At 42.0% G+C, this 14092-nt stretch overlaps 1 protein-coding gene across 7 annotated transcripts in view; it reads left to right on the forward strand.

Moving 5' to 3' along the window:
• The window catches only part of TENM4 (teneurin transmembrane protein 4), a 600927-nt gene that overhangs the window by 325270 nt on the left and 261565 nt on the right, over positions 1 to 14092 (forward strand). For 4 of the 7 annotated variants that reach the window (XM_069808531.1, XM_069808534.1, XM_069808532.1 and 1 more), the window contains one exon: positions 6955 to 7164. The exons of the other annotated variants lie outside the window; for them this stretch is intronic. In XM_069808531.1, the coding sequence (XP_069664632.1) occupies positions 6955 to 7164 (210 nt within the window). The remainder of the gene's footprint in view (positions 1 to 6954; positions 7165 to 14092) is intronic. 7 annotated transcript variants of the gene reach the window in all.

Here is a 14092-nt window from a genome sequence, read left to right on the forward strand (position 1 = left end):
ATAAGTATTCTGTGGTGATTAGGATTGTTTATACTGTCTCTATCAGAAGACAGCCTTTCTTTCTTGATCCTTATTTCTTTGATTTTGAAAGAGATACAAGCAATCTCCCATATACTTGGAATTTACATTACCTGTTTGTGCTTTTGAATAACAGCACAATCTCAGCCTTGGAGACTGATGTTTCAGAAAACCGTGTAGCTAACTTACACAATCTGTTTCTACTGTTGTGCCTACAAATGAGCAAGCTGAGTATCCGGCTCAGGCAATTGCCCGTGTAATTTTCTGAAAATCTGCCGTATTATTTTCTTGTGTTGGCAAAAAATTATAAGTGCGGCTGTCCTGCTCCAGAGCACCCCAAGCCCCGGAGGAACTGCATTTCAGAAGGGAACAATTTCCTCTCTGCTCCTCTCCATCTTGCTCAATGGATAATTGTTTTCTGCTGTTTTGGGTCAGGTTAGTAACCTCAGGAGCTGGGAGAAAGGAGATCTGAAGTCTGGGTTACTTCTTGTCCTTTTCTACCTTCTGCTTCATTTGGGGAATTATTGCATAAGGCCCAAATGCTTAGTCTGTGATCTGTGCTGGGACAGAGGCAGATAACAGCAGGCGTGCAGTTGTAGTGCTTTTTATATATCCCAGCATCACACCGTCCCTCCCAGAGCTGCCACCATTGTAGATGTTTTCCACCCAAAGGAAGGCTGGCCCACGGTCTGCCTTGTATGAACAAGAATGTTCCCGAGTTCCTGCTGACAGTAACTTTGTGAGTTCCTTGACAGAAAATATGCCACCCTGGCAAATGGACAAAGCAAGCCATTGCCTATCTTCATACCATAGGGGAGGGAAAAAAAACAATTTGGAAGAGTAACACAAATCACCCACAAGGCTGGTGAAGTCCATGTAACATATGTTCTTTATACTCCGCTTCAGTCCAAGTGAATTTATTCATTCCTTCTTAACCTTGCACGTCCCATTTTTCCCAATATGCCAGTCTTCATACAGGGCATGTGATTATTTCTCATTTTCAAGGCCCAACTACTCATTTCTTAATTTTGGTGACATGGCAGCTGCCCAGGTTTTTCTTGTTAAGATGATATTCATTTGTCCCCTTTATTTCATTTATTTTCCCCTCTGGCTCCATAGCTATAAATCAAATACACAAAATTAAATTAAATAAAATAAACATAAGTGCAGGTGGAAATTCAGGAAGTATAAATAACTAAGAGTAGTTTTCCAAGACTGCTTTTTTAATCAATTCTAAACACAAGATATATATTCCCTGTTGAACTAAGAATGTTGTGACCACCTATTGTTAAAGAACAGCAATAAATCTGTGCAACAATTCCTTACTCCTATGATTCACTGACATGTTTTGCCAGACAGCTAGTTCAGCTTGCTCTTTTTCTAGAGGTGTTTATGCTGTCCACAGGAAAGGCATGATACGCTGCCATGAGAAAGGCATGAATGCTGTTTGTCCTTAGGAAAATTCCTTCTTTCTCCATCTCTGAGGGAGCGAGGCTCATGGATGCTAAAACAGTCTTTTACCATGTGATAATCAGGGCTCATCTTCAAACAGTAAGTTCCCCTTCACCTTGAAAAGCAAAATGCCAGATATTCTCCCACTCCCCTCCTCAGCCCAGCAGGATTTCTCATGCCCTGAAATACTACTGGAGCAAATCAGTGCCTTTTATATTCTGCAGGGAACTGAACACTGCCAAGCAGGCAGGGGACTGCCCTTCCCACCTTGTCCCACGTGTTGTCAGCAATCCGTTTGCTGCTTGGGATGTCCTGGTGCCCACTCTGCTTGCCACTTTTCAAATACGGCTCTTTCACAGAAGATCTCAGTCCTGCAGTACTGCTTCATGCCTGTGGGGTTTTAATCAATCAGATATGGTGGGGGATGAAATTGCCTGAGTTTTAGATTTCTTTATTAATTAACTTCTTTTTTATCAGACAGAGGTACCTAAGCATTTCCATTGTGTAAGCAGGTCATGGTTTTCTCCAGAACAAGACTAGCTACAGTTTTAATATAGATCAATAAGATTTAGTTTCGGTGTCAATAAAAATCACTCAGAACCACTGTGCAAAGTGAGGGGAAGACAAAAAAAGAAGTGCATCTGTTTACACTCTCTTTCTTTTGACAGGATAATACACCCAGCCAGCACACTACAGAATACACTCTGTGATCATTTACACAGCCTTCTTATGAACACACCGTGCATACCAGTGCCCTACATTTTAAAAGCCAGAGCAGTATTGTGATGTCTTTTGTTTGTAATGGTGCTTACCATTACTGGAGCACCAGCACCAATGTTAGAAACTTTCATATTTTAAGGTTGTATAAAGGCTAAGCATTTTCAGTGGTATGACTGAATGCAAAAGTTCTTACTTGAGAACTACTGCAGTTGCTGTACTGAGGTAATCGTGATGATAGTACTTCTGCCTGCCACCCCGTCCTTCCTTTATGGTGGGAATTCTGCTAGTTTAAAATACTTTGAGTGTGACAAACAGCCTCTTAGACTATTTCAGTGGCTAGAGTTACAGTATGCAGATATAGAAAACAGTAGAATTTTGAATCAAATTATTTCACTTCTCTGTGCCTCAGTTTCCTTGTCTGTCAGAAGTGTAAGTTTGCTCCCCAGACAACCTAATTTTATCAGCCAATCTGGTAACAGATCCCAACAGATCTGATAACAGTACTTCAAAGCTTACATACTTAATGCTTGTAAAGCTCTGAAAGATTCTTGGGTGAAGCTTGAGAGAAGAAGGTACTATGGGAAAAAAAGCTGATATTAATGATTTATTGATTGCAGATAATACCATTCTGCACATATTGAACACTATTAAATCCTATTGCCTTGTGGTATCATTTCTGGGAAAAGTCAGCATTTGTGTATCCACACTTCTTCACCTCTTTTGGGACAAATTGTAAACATATAATCCACTGAATATAGTCTATGAAAGAATTTACTGTCCTTCATTTAAAAGTATCTCCTTGAGTGTTCTGTATTCCTGACAGCCCTTCTATTCACACTAGCATGAATACACCCGTTTTAAATCAGCTCTTGATCTCTGAAGGCCAAATAGTGCAAGAGACAGAGTAACTCTAGAAACACACAGTATTCTGAAATATTACAGCCAAATGTGTAGCATAAACTGAAGGCATGTTTATTGTTTGTCTTACTTTCCCCTAACTATTTAGAGTCTGGTCTGTCTCTTCCCTAAATTTAAAGCGGTTGCCTGAATTTTGCAGATTTCCTTAGTTAAGTTGGAAACAGATTCTTTGCGTTAACCTATTTCCAAAGTTTGTGTTTCCTGAGTACTTTCATAAATCTACCAGAGACTGTAACATATCTTCCCCTGATTTTTTTTTAATCTTAATCTGAAATACTGGCACATAGATAAAATAGAAGTTTATGTTCTGTTTTCCTCTGAATATGTGCAAGTAACGTATCATTCATACAGAGACATTCAACTTATATTATTCCTGCCTCAAGTCCAAAGAACATAATTTTGACTGTTCACTGCAAGCGGATATCTAAGATTGTTACAAATTGATGCCAAGGGGCCCATACTTGGAATCTGTTTTGTTTTTCTTTGAGTTAGCTTCCAAATTGCAAGAGTGTGCATAATGAATGTGTTATCTAGTCCTTCTGTTTTGTATTTTTGAAGGAGAAACAGCACATACCACAAAGTGACTTGGCCTACTTGCTCAGGTTCCATAGCAACCCAGTATTGCTGCGAATTCATTTTGCACTAATCAATTAGAAATTTTGCTCTGGCAGCTGGAATGAAAGTTTATGGGCCGAATCCTGCTTGTTTTACTTGGACCTGCAGTCGCAGTAAATTCAATGAGATACTTGTCTGAGAAGGATATGAACTTGCATCTTTCGTCTCTCTCTCGGTTTATTTTTTGTGAAAAGGTCAGATTTAATTTTTGGTTTTCTGTCCAAGCAGAGAAAAGGAGGCAATTCTCTTAAAGGATCCACAACTTAAGACACCCTTGTCTTGCAAATAGAGTTGCTGACATGTTAAAAAGGAAGGTATCGCTTTGCTCCTTAAGCATTTTAACTGGATGTTGTCAGCACAGCTGACTAGTGCACGCCTTCCATCCAGCAGCTTGTAAAATCTCCTGTTGCATCCACCCCAGTATTGCGTGCCCAAAAGGGAATTTTCCAGGGAACACAGTGGTACGTGCCACTGCCCTTCACAGCAGCGCAGACCTCAGTAACGTGGTTAGTATGCACAATTCCTAGGGAACCTTCCCTCGTAAAGGTCAGCTCATGCACTGCTGGAAGTGCATGTAACGACTGTGAAAGCCCATGGGAGCCTCTCATGTGCACTCTGCAATGGTGCAGTTGATTAAAATCCAAAGTTTTCATTAAAGAGGTTTTGGGTTGGGTTTTGTGTTGTTTTTTTTTAAATAATTTTTCTTTTATCCTTGCCAAAACTGCAACAGTGGGAGGGGGGGAAAGCCCATACCAAAACCCCCAAGCTGCAACCATATGGAAATGGCAGAAAGTTTCTGATATGGGCTGACAAAAGCACTGACATTTTACTTTTAGGGTTATGATTCCAAATTCAGCTCATTCTGCTCCTGGTCTTTATGTCCAGACTACAGACTTCATGTATAGATATGCCAAGCATGCGATCTGGCCAAAACACAGGTAGAGGATTGGGGGTCTACCACACAATTTTTTTGTCAGAGGTAGTCATGTCATTAACCTCCTTTTTATGCATTTTTACTGGTCTTTGGATTAATGAGTCAGAGGCTTGAAATAATTTTTTTAATCTAGTTTTACTCTCTCAATGGCTGGAAAAATGTGTCCTCAAGTTACAAAATACATTGAAAAACTGTATGAGTCTGTAGGAAGACATAGGTTTAACACCTTCTTTCCATTTCACTTATCATAACACTAGAATTCAGGCTCTGACTGCACATTATTAGAAATACATATCATCCTGTTTTGTAACAAATGCATCGCAAATCAAAGTCATGATTTAAACTTTATTACATCTCAGGGCTCATCAAATCTCCATTGCAACAGAGGGTGACAGAGAGTAGTCTGCTCCTTCAAGAGCACATCAGAGTTAGAGCTGAATCTCCGTTTGCATGTCAGGGTCTCTGACAGGGAAAAGAGTGCTCATCCACTTGCACATGCTCCCTCTTTTTGCTGCCTCTCTCCAGCTCCTACTGGTAGTTAACACAATGGGAAGGTTATAGCCTTGGCACCGTAAAAAGGGTCAGGAAGTGTGAAGTCAGCTGCAGATTCCTTAGAAGCTCTATCCCTAAAGGAGGGACTTCACTCTTTGGAGGGCTGTTAGAAAGAACGAGACCCAGACAACTCCACTGCTGATCGTAACAAAACAGACAGGGCTCACAGCTTCTGTACTCAGTCTGCATGCTGCACAGACTGCAATTTACTCAAGAAAGCGTAGGCTCTCCACCAAGGCTGTCTTCTCCTTTGGGTGACCACAGTCACTTGAGTGTCCCTGAGCACAGGTACAGTCCTACATTCACTCTGGTTCCCAGGCTTTGCCTCCGACGCCACAATTTCTGCTCTGATTATAATTAGCAATTTATAAGATCTGCATATGCCAGGGAGGTGACACCCAAGGGCTTACCATGAGAAAATCTGATGACCAAGGTGGAAAGAAACTTAGCAGAAGCAGCTTTGGGGGATTTAAATGTTAAACCCACTTTATTGTTTTGGGTTTGTGTCCTTTTCTAAAGTGTTCATGTTGTGTTTAGTAAGAAATATTGTACAGCTATGTTATGTGCTATGTTATGTTCAAAATGTGTTTTTTTTAGAAACAGAACATTTTTTAAGTTTGCTAGTTTTCTTGTGCTGACTTACACTTTTATTTTGATGGATTTTGCATGATAGCATTTCAGTATTGGGGAAAATATGGGAGATTAATCATTATGACTTTCAGATAAAATGTATCAAGGGGAAAAGCTCATGTTTAAATGCATTGTCCTGTATTTTAACCTATTATATGTCTGTGTTCATGTTCCCCCTGTTTTTATTGATGTACTGCACATATCTGACCTCCACGTTTGCCCGATAGTTTTTTCACCAGTTCAGGGGCTCTGATTTCCCAGTTTTGTTTAAAAATCTGATTGGAATAAGACCCTGATAACCATTAATTATTTACAGTATGCTTTTTGAATTGGATCTACTTAACCTCCATGTACCTGATCCAATTTCCTTGCAGTCAGTAGAAGCTCTTCCTTGACCAGGTGCCGCTTTATGCAAAATCTTACCTAAGAACCTAATTTGCTGCATTTCTCATGATTTAATCGATGAAATGACACCGCACTGAGGTTTGCTTCTGCCCTGTACCGGTGTGCTGGTTCGCTGAGACGCTTCCACACCGCACAGCGATGCCTGGCTCTCTCCTCCACCTTCTGCCCGCGTGAGGGAGTTTTCAGGCTGTTTGCCTTCTAAACTCAATAAGGGCACGGGTAAACCCAATCCCCAAAAGGGCTTTACCCTTTTCACGTGAAATCCGAAATAATTTACCTCACAACACGCCGGGCAAAACTTTTTCCCCCAGCACAACGCAGCCCGGCGTCGGCGCCCGGCCTCGTTGACAGCGAGCGCCCGCTTTGCGGCAGAGACCTCGCACCAGGGGCTCCCTCCAATGCCGAAACGTTAAAAAAAAGCCCCGATGGGTATGAGTTTTCAGGGACGGTCCCCCCCGGAGGGACAGCGGCGCTCCCCTCAGCGCCGGCGGGCAGATATGTGCAGTCGGCCGCCCCTCAGGCAGGGCATCGGGGGCGGGGGAGGCGGGGGGGGTTCCCTCGTACCCCTGCTCAACTTTTTTGTCTCTCTGTCTGTGTCGGTTGCGGGGTTGCTTTGGATTATTTTATTTCTTTTTTTGTGTGTGTGTGTTTTCTTTTTTTTTTTTCTCCCCCCTTTTCTCTGTGTGTGTGTGTGTGTTTGTGGCCCGCAGGTCCTCCCCTCCGTTGTTCGTCCGCCTCCTCCACCCCCCCCGAGCAGTCCCCCTCCCCTCCCCCCTCGCCGCCGGCCAATGAGGGCCCGGGGCGGTTGCTGGGCAACGGCGCGGCCCAGCCGGCCGCGGACTCTGACTCTGAGGAAGAGTTTGTCCCTAATTCATTCTTAGTTAAAAGTGGCTCTGGAAACCTCTGTGTCGCCGCCAACGGTGAGTGATTCTCTCTCTACCTACTTCTCTTGCTGGTCTGACAGGGGGTGGGGTGGGGTGTGTGTGGGGGGGGATCTGCCCTTTGGGTTGGTTTTGGAATTTTGTTTGGGAAAAAAAAAAAATTAAGGAAAAAAAAAATCGGGGAGGGGGATGAAAGGGTGGGAGGGGAAAAAAATAATCACCTCGTAAAGGCTGAAAAAGGCAGAGTTGGGAAGGTTCGTGCTGGCTGCTGTGCGTGTTGCTGTGGTGAGGGACGAGGCACGCGTGGGCAGAGCTCAGAAACTTCACCTGAGTTGAAGGTTGCAGCCCTCTCCCTTTTGGGGGCGGATTTGGGGTTTGTTTGTTTGGTTGTTTTTTTTGTTTTTAACTTCTGGCTGAAAAACTCAGCAAAGAAACCCACTTCTCTCTGAGGGTGGCAAGGTGCGGCCTGGGGGCTGGCAGGGCTGAGGGGAGGGCGGCCAGGTGGGCTCACACCCCGTGAGAGCGGCCCGGAGGCTCCCAGCGCTGTCAGAAACCTGTCACCGGAGGGATGTGTGGATGGAGAAGGGAATGCTGAAAACTCAGTTTCCTTGTGAGTTGTGACAGTGGCATCAGCACCGTGTGCTCAGCCTCAGAGGCCAGAGGAGGGTGTCCCCGTCCAGGTCCCCCTCAGAGGTGCTGAGAGATGCCCTCAGGGTAAGTATTGGAGGGAGCAGCACAACCCCGTGCTTCTGGGATGCTCTGAGACTCCCCGATCGGGAGCTGAGGGTGCTCAGCACTGCCAGATGGACCGTGCTGCTTAAACAAATTTCAAGAAGAGGAATGAGATTCACAGCTCTCTGCTGCAAAGACAATGAGTCATAAACGGAGAGGTAACGCTCATTGGCAAAGAAATGTGAAATTTCATCAAGGGTAGTGTAACCTGACGAAGTGCAGATTACAGCAGTGGAATAGCAGTGGCCACTCAGGCGACTGCCATCCGGCTTGAGTGATAATTGCTCGCAGGTCTGATTTATGATGAAGGAGAAGACATTCAAAGATATCTTGAAAGAGAGAAAGAAAGGTGAGAGAGAGGTTTACTGCAGCTGGCAACAGCTTAACTGCATTTATGTTAAGCTTCTAAGAAGGTTTCCTAGTATGCTGTTATCTCCAAGTAAGGAGAGAAAGTTTGACATTTAATTTGCCCAACGCCCCCCCACCCCCCTTTCCCAGCTTCCCTCTTCTTTTCTTTTGTTGCATTTGTTATGGTAAAAACAAACTTTCCTTTCAGGCTTTTTCAAAGGAGAAGGTTATCTCCTCTGAATTGTCATCCTAAGGAGAGTAGGGGGAAATACAGTGTTGTATTCATTCAGGAAACTGCTTAAAATTCATATCCTCTGTTCAGCTTCCCCCCTCCCCTCCCACCCTCTAACACACATCTGACTCTTTGCAGTTGCAGTACATTGAAATTTGAAATCATGTAGATGACCCACTGGTTGGAAATAAATCCAAACTCGCACTCCACCTCATGTTTTCAACATCATAGTGTATATAGTTTCTCTTTATCCATTTAGGGAATATGTATGTACACATACACGCGCACCCTCCAGGTAAAAAGAAGGAAGAAAGAGAAAGCAAGTGAGATTAAAGACCTTAATCTCTTCTTTTACTAATTAGCTGAACAACAGAAAAAGCATTGTTCAGAGTCCACAGTGGGTTGAGGATGTTACTGTATTATTGATGTGCTGGTGAGTTAGTTAGACTTTAGGCTTTTCAGCTGCCTGCTTATTTATCCTTTTTTTTTTTTCTTGGTGCTTTTTGCTTGTAGACATACTACATTCCCTGAGGCCTTCTTTGTGTGTAGGATTCAGCAGGTTGGTAATAAATATGTCCCACACAAAGGCAGGGTGTCTGGGGTCTCATTTGCGTGCTTATTCTAGTTGTTCAGTAATCAGAAGTGCAGGTAATGCCAGCACACTGCTGACCTGTTAGGATCAACTCAGTGTCACTGCTATCAGAAGGAAAACAAAGGTGACTTACTATGCCACCTATCAACCTATAATCTGAGAGTTCACATGAATAAGAAGCACAGACCATATAAGCCCATCATGTCTAAAACCCAGAGACTCTTCTGACCTCTGTAAATGGATTTAATTGCTTTAGTTCCTTAATGTTCTGTTTCTATGGGGCTTAGTCAGCTTAAACTTTAAATGACAAAGCCAGGTCTTTATGTTCCTTAAATGGTGAAAATTAGTAAAAGCTTATTTTGGTTAGGACTAAGTTTAATACAGTTAGAGCACTCATTCTTGGAGAATAGTAGCTGTCTCAACAGCAGGACAGCCTGAGAATGCTGTCCAAAGGATTTGTGTTGCACTTTTTAATTGATTGTGGCTAGGTTTTCCTTCCACAGCTGTGTAAACTCAGCCTTAGAGAAGTCCATCCAACGTAAGTAACACCCAGGGAGCAGCACCGCTGTTACAAATCCCCATGTAAATTGCAAATATAATGCACATGGAACTTAAGAAACATGCTACTTTTTGAAGATACAGTAGTCTATTCTTTATCTAAGTTCCTTTCATTCCAGAAAGGTAATAATGACCATAATATTATTTCTACACTTCCAGGAAAATGTCCAACTAAACTTTCAAATGAAAGCTGGAACAAACTAATAACTATATAAATATGCAGGTGGTTTTTAGGGCTTTTAATTTTGTATTGGATGTATTGCAAACCATTGCTGGTTTTTTTTACTTATAAGGTAAAAGTAATTTAAAACATTAAAAATCCCAAATTTTTATTGTACCTGTACTATCAGCAGGTACTTAATTTTAAGGAAAACCAGACTTTTCAGACTTGGACCTTTTTGCTTTTATATATGTCAACTCCAGAAGACTTTATTTTACCTGCAATTACCCAAAGTGACTAAAATGTGAATGTCTCCATTTCATAGAATCATGGAATGGTTTGGATTGGAACGGACCCTTTAAAGATCCTCTAGTCCACCCACCCCCTGCCATGGGCAGGGACATCTTTCACTAGATCAGGTTGCTCAAAGTCCTGTCAAACCTGACCTTGAACACTGGGATGGGGCATTCACAACTTCTTTGAGCAACCTGTTGCAGTGTCTCGCCACTCTCATCATAAAAAATTTCTTCCTTATACGAAATCTAAATTTATGCTCTTTTAGTTTAAAACCATTACCCCTTGTCCTATTGCTACAGACCTGATACAAAGTCTCTCTCCATCTTCCTTATAAGCTCCCTTTAAGTATTGAAAGGCCACACAGAGCCTTCCCTTCTCCAGGCTAAACAACCCCAACTCTCTCAAACACCTCAGGATGCTTCCTTTCAGAAACCTTAAAATTTCCTGATTTGAGGATTTCAGCACTATTTGAAAGTAGGCTGCCTTGGGTGTGTCTTAGTGGACATTGAGAAACACTAATTAGTTCTTCAGGTTTCTCATCAGTCAGTATATGTATATAGTGGTGTGTAGGTGTACATGTATATGACTGATGAGAAGCCAGAACTGTCTGAAGGCATCCAATCTTTAATCTGATTGGTTTAAGAAACTAACAAATGCTGCATTGGATCAGAAAATCAGTCCATGCAGTCTCTGACAGTGGTATGGGAGGAGAAGCACGAGCCAGTGGGGTTGTAGGGAGGATGCCAACTGGCTGGGAAAGGTCAAGCACCAGCCAAGGAGAGGGATGTAGAGGTCGGTGATTGGCTAAGCGGCAGCAGCTCTCTTCCATTTAACCAGTAAATAACATGAAAAATAAATTTAAAAAAAATTGAGTGTCTTTAGGTTATGGTGTTTAGGGAGAGCGCATCAGCCTGACCATTGCTGTCCGCTTCCCTCAGCATCTGCAACTGTGGCACTGGGGATGTTAGCAGGTACATCTCTGCTTAGCACAACTATGAGGTAAGGAAATGGCTGTTATCTCCATGGGGAGCTGGTATGCAGAGTGACGAAGAACAGATTTTGAAAAATATATGAAATCTGTGGAAAGCTGACATCTAAATTCCTTTGAGAACACTGGCCATGTTGCCGTGTAGTCAAAGCCAAAGTGCGTGACTTCTTCCAGCTCTTTCATCAGTGAGCAAGCATTCAAGGTGAAGTGTGCTTTTGTCATTTTGTGGGGTCTGGTGTGGTTCTCTAAGTTGCTTGTATCAGGCAGACAGGAAGGCTGGATGTAGATATTTGAAACAACCTTTGCAGATGCGAGCCACAAAATCCAGAAACACCTCTCGTTTTGGGCATTTTAATAGTCCCAAACACAATTTCAGAGACCAGGGCATGGGTTTTATTTAATTCTAGCAGAAGTAAGGAGATACCAGAAACTTGTAGGAATATCTAAAACTGACTTTCTAGTCCTAGATATTACTTTAATTAGGTGACACTGGAGGTAACAGCTACTAAAGACTCTGTAGGAAGGAACTAATAGTTTGGAGTCTTACCACCCACTCCTGAATATATGTACCCCAATTTCTTTGGCTTCTCCCTCAAATACATCCCTATTCCAATAACTCTTGTTGGTCCCCACTGATTAACCAGTCCCATTCCTTTTCTACCAGTAAGGGTATTTATTCACAAAAAAAGCAGCAGTGGAAGGTCACGCTGCCAGTCACCCCAAGTGACATTGCTCCTGGAGAGAGAGAGAGATGAGAGGTAGGCATGATTCACAGTATTATTAGACTTTGAATTCCAAGAGAAGTGTTCAGCATTGTGTGAAGCATGGACAATGCAGCCCTCACCTCAGGCAAAGAGTGTGTTGTCAGTGGATGGAAGGAGGCAAAACCGTGTTGAGCACATACATAAATATTCCAGAGTTAGAACATAGGAAATGAGTGCAACTTCCACAGGATCCTTGATTTCAGTGGAAAATAGGCCAAATCAGGATCAGTTTGACCCTAGAAGCTGAAAAAAACACAATGTGCTGCTTCTACTTAGTGGGATCTGCCTGAAGAAGTTACTTGGCCAACAAAATTCATGGTCAGGTAGTTAATGCAGATTCACGTACTGCCTTTGCAATGTTTTCTTTGTTTAGAGTGCTGGACAATTTGAAGCAGTAAGTTCCCCTAAGATCTTCCTTCTCATTTCTAACTAAATTAGATGGATCTAGACCTCCTGATTTGTAACCTAAAGGATGTGTCCTATTTTCTGTTTAGGATTTTTTTTGTCTTTAATGGTCAGCCTTGAGCTGTTGAAGACAATCACCATTTGTAATTTACCTCCCTTTCCCATCTTTCAGAAAGAACTTTCCACCTTTTTATTAAATGATTTGGCCCAGATTTATGAAGATAAATCCTTCACAAAAAAAGCTGATGAGGACTACTATAGCCTTATCTGTGTTTTGTCAAATAGTTTAAATTGATATAAATCATGCATTTCTGGCACTTTACAGTGAGTAACTGACCAGATCATCTGCCACTACTGCTGCTATGGCTGTACTTCTTTCAGGATCTAAAAGGAAGTCATCCTCCAGGAATACAGGGCACTTTCTGCTGTCTGTGTATATGCTCAGTGTTTATTTCTTTAGTATCCTTGATGTGTTTGGTGCTGCATAGTCTGCCGCACAGAGACTGCTGTTTTCAGACTCATTCTGCAGCCCAGTGTGGCCAGCTGAAAGGCTGAACTTAGCAGCAGCCTGCTTTGCATCAGGCACCACTCCTCTGATCTTCAGGTCCGACTTCAGACATGTGAGTTGTCCTGTAGAAGTCCTGCTCAAGCACAGGGTTGGGTGATTACAACACCGGGATGGAAGAGACAGTCAGAAAGAAATCAAACTGCAGCAGGAAGCCCAGAAGACACAGAATATTAAAGCATTTCAAAGAAAGAATGGTATCAAATAAAGCTTCTTAGAAGTGGAGAATTTTCAGGGATCTGACTGCAGAGAGCAAAAGAACCTTTGATAATGTAATCTTAATAATTGATATTTTGCTCATCTAATAATTAATAATAAATCCCAATTAAATTCAATTTTCTTTCATGTAAGGCTTTTTCTTCTTTTTTTTTCTTTTTCTTCCCCCCGCCCCCCCCCCAAAAAAAGGGTTGTGGACAGAGGGTCTGTTCTCTTGCTGTGTTTTGTCCTTGCACAGTGCTTTCTGTTTCTTCTTTCTTTTACTACTTGAGTAAGCATGTTAAGTAAGAATAACAATTAATTTCTGCATCCTTTATCAGAGATTTGCAGAGTCCATTAGCATTCAGTGTTACTCATAATGGTAATCCATAATTACAGAAGGGAAACTGAGGAATAGGAAGATAGAGCCAATCATTTTCCAAGTGTCTTTTAAAAAAATCAAAACTTTTTTAACACTACCACCACCCCACCCCAACATTTCAGAAGTTCATGAAAAAACATCTTAAGGAGAGGAAAGGTTTTAAAAGATGTTTAGTTTAGCAATAGTTTTAAAATATACTTTAATAAAAGAACATTTTTTACAACAATGGCAATTGAAAAAAAAAGGTGGTAGGAGATGTGCTTGGAAAAATGTCTTTTGAAAACCAGTCTTACATAATTTTTCACTGAAATTGCCCTCTAATTTGTGAGCATGTTCAAAGTTTAGCATGAGACACCATGACCTAAATTCCTCCCTTTTAATTTTAGTCAGAAAGCTAAACAAGTGACATACTAATCATAAGCTTTCAATTTAGTTAGAGGCATTTCAGGCCCTCAGGGTCTGAATCATCCTGAGGAGATTCCTCTTCTTCCACTCATTGCAGAAGGAGCTGTGGCTGACCATGGGTCCACAGGAGCCTGAGAAGTTAGTTAGGAGCCTGAATCTGGTCATTTTCGCTTGATTTTCACAGCTGTCATCTACTTGAATTCACTGGAACCATCCAAAAATTCACTGGCATATTTGAAAATTTGTCCTCAAATAATTTCTCCAAATTTATGTCTGTTGTAAGATGGCAACAGGGTTCAGGTTTTGAATTCCCAAGCATCAGCCATTGCCTCTTAGACCCTAGA

Source organism: Haliaeetus albicilla, chromosome 20 (genome assembly GCF_947461875.1).
Source record: "Haliaeetus albicilla chromosome 20, bHalAlb1.1, whole genome shotgun sequence".
Taxonomy (NCBI): Eukaryota; Metazoa; Chordata; class Aves; order Accipitriformes; family Accipitridae; genus Haliaeetus; species Haliaeetus albicilla.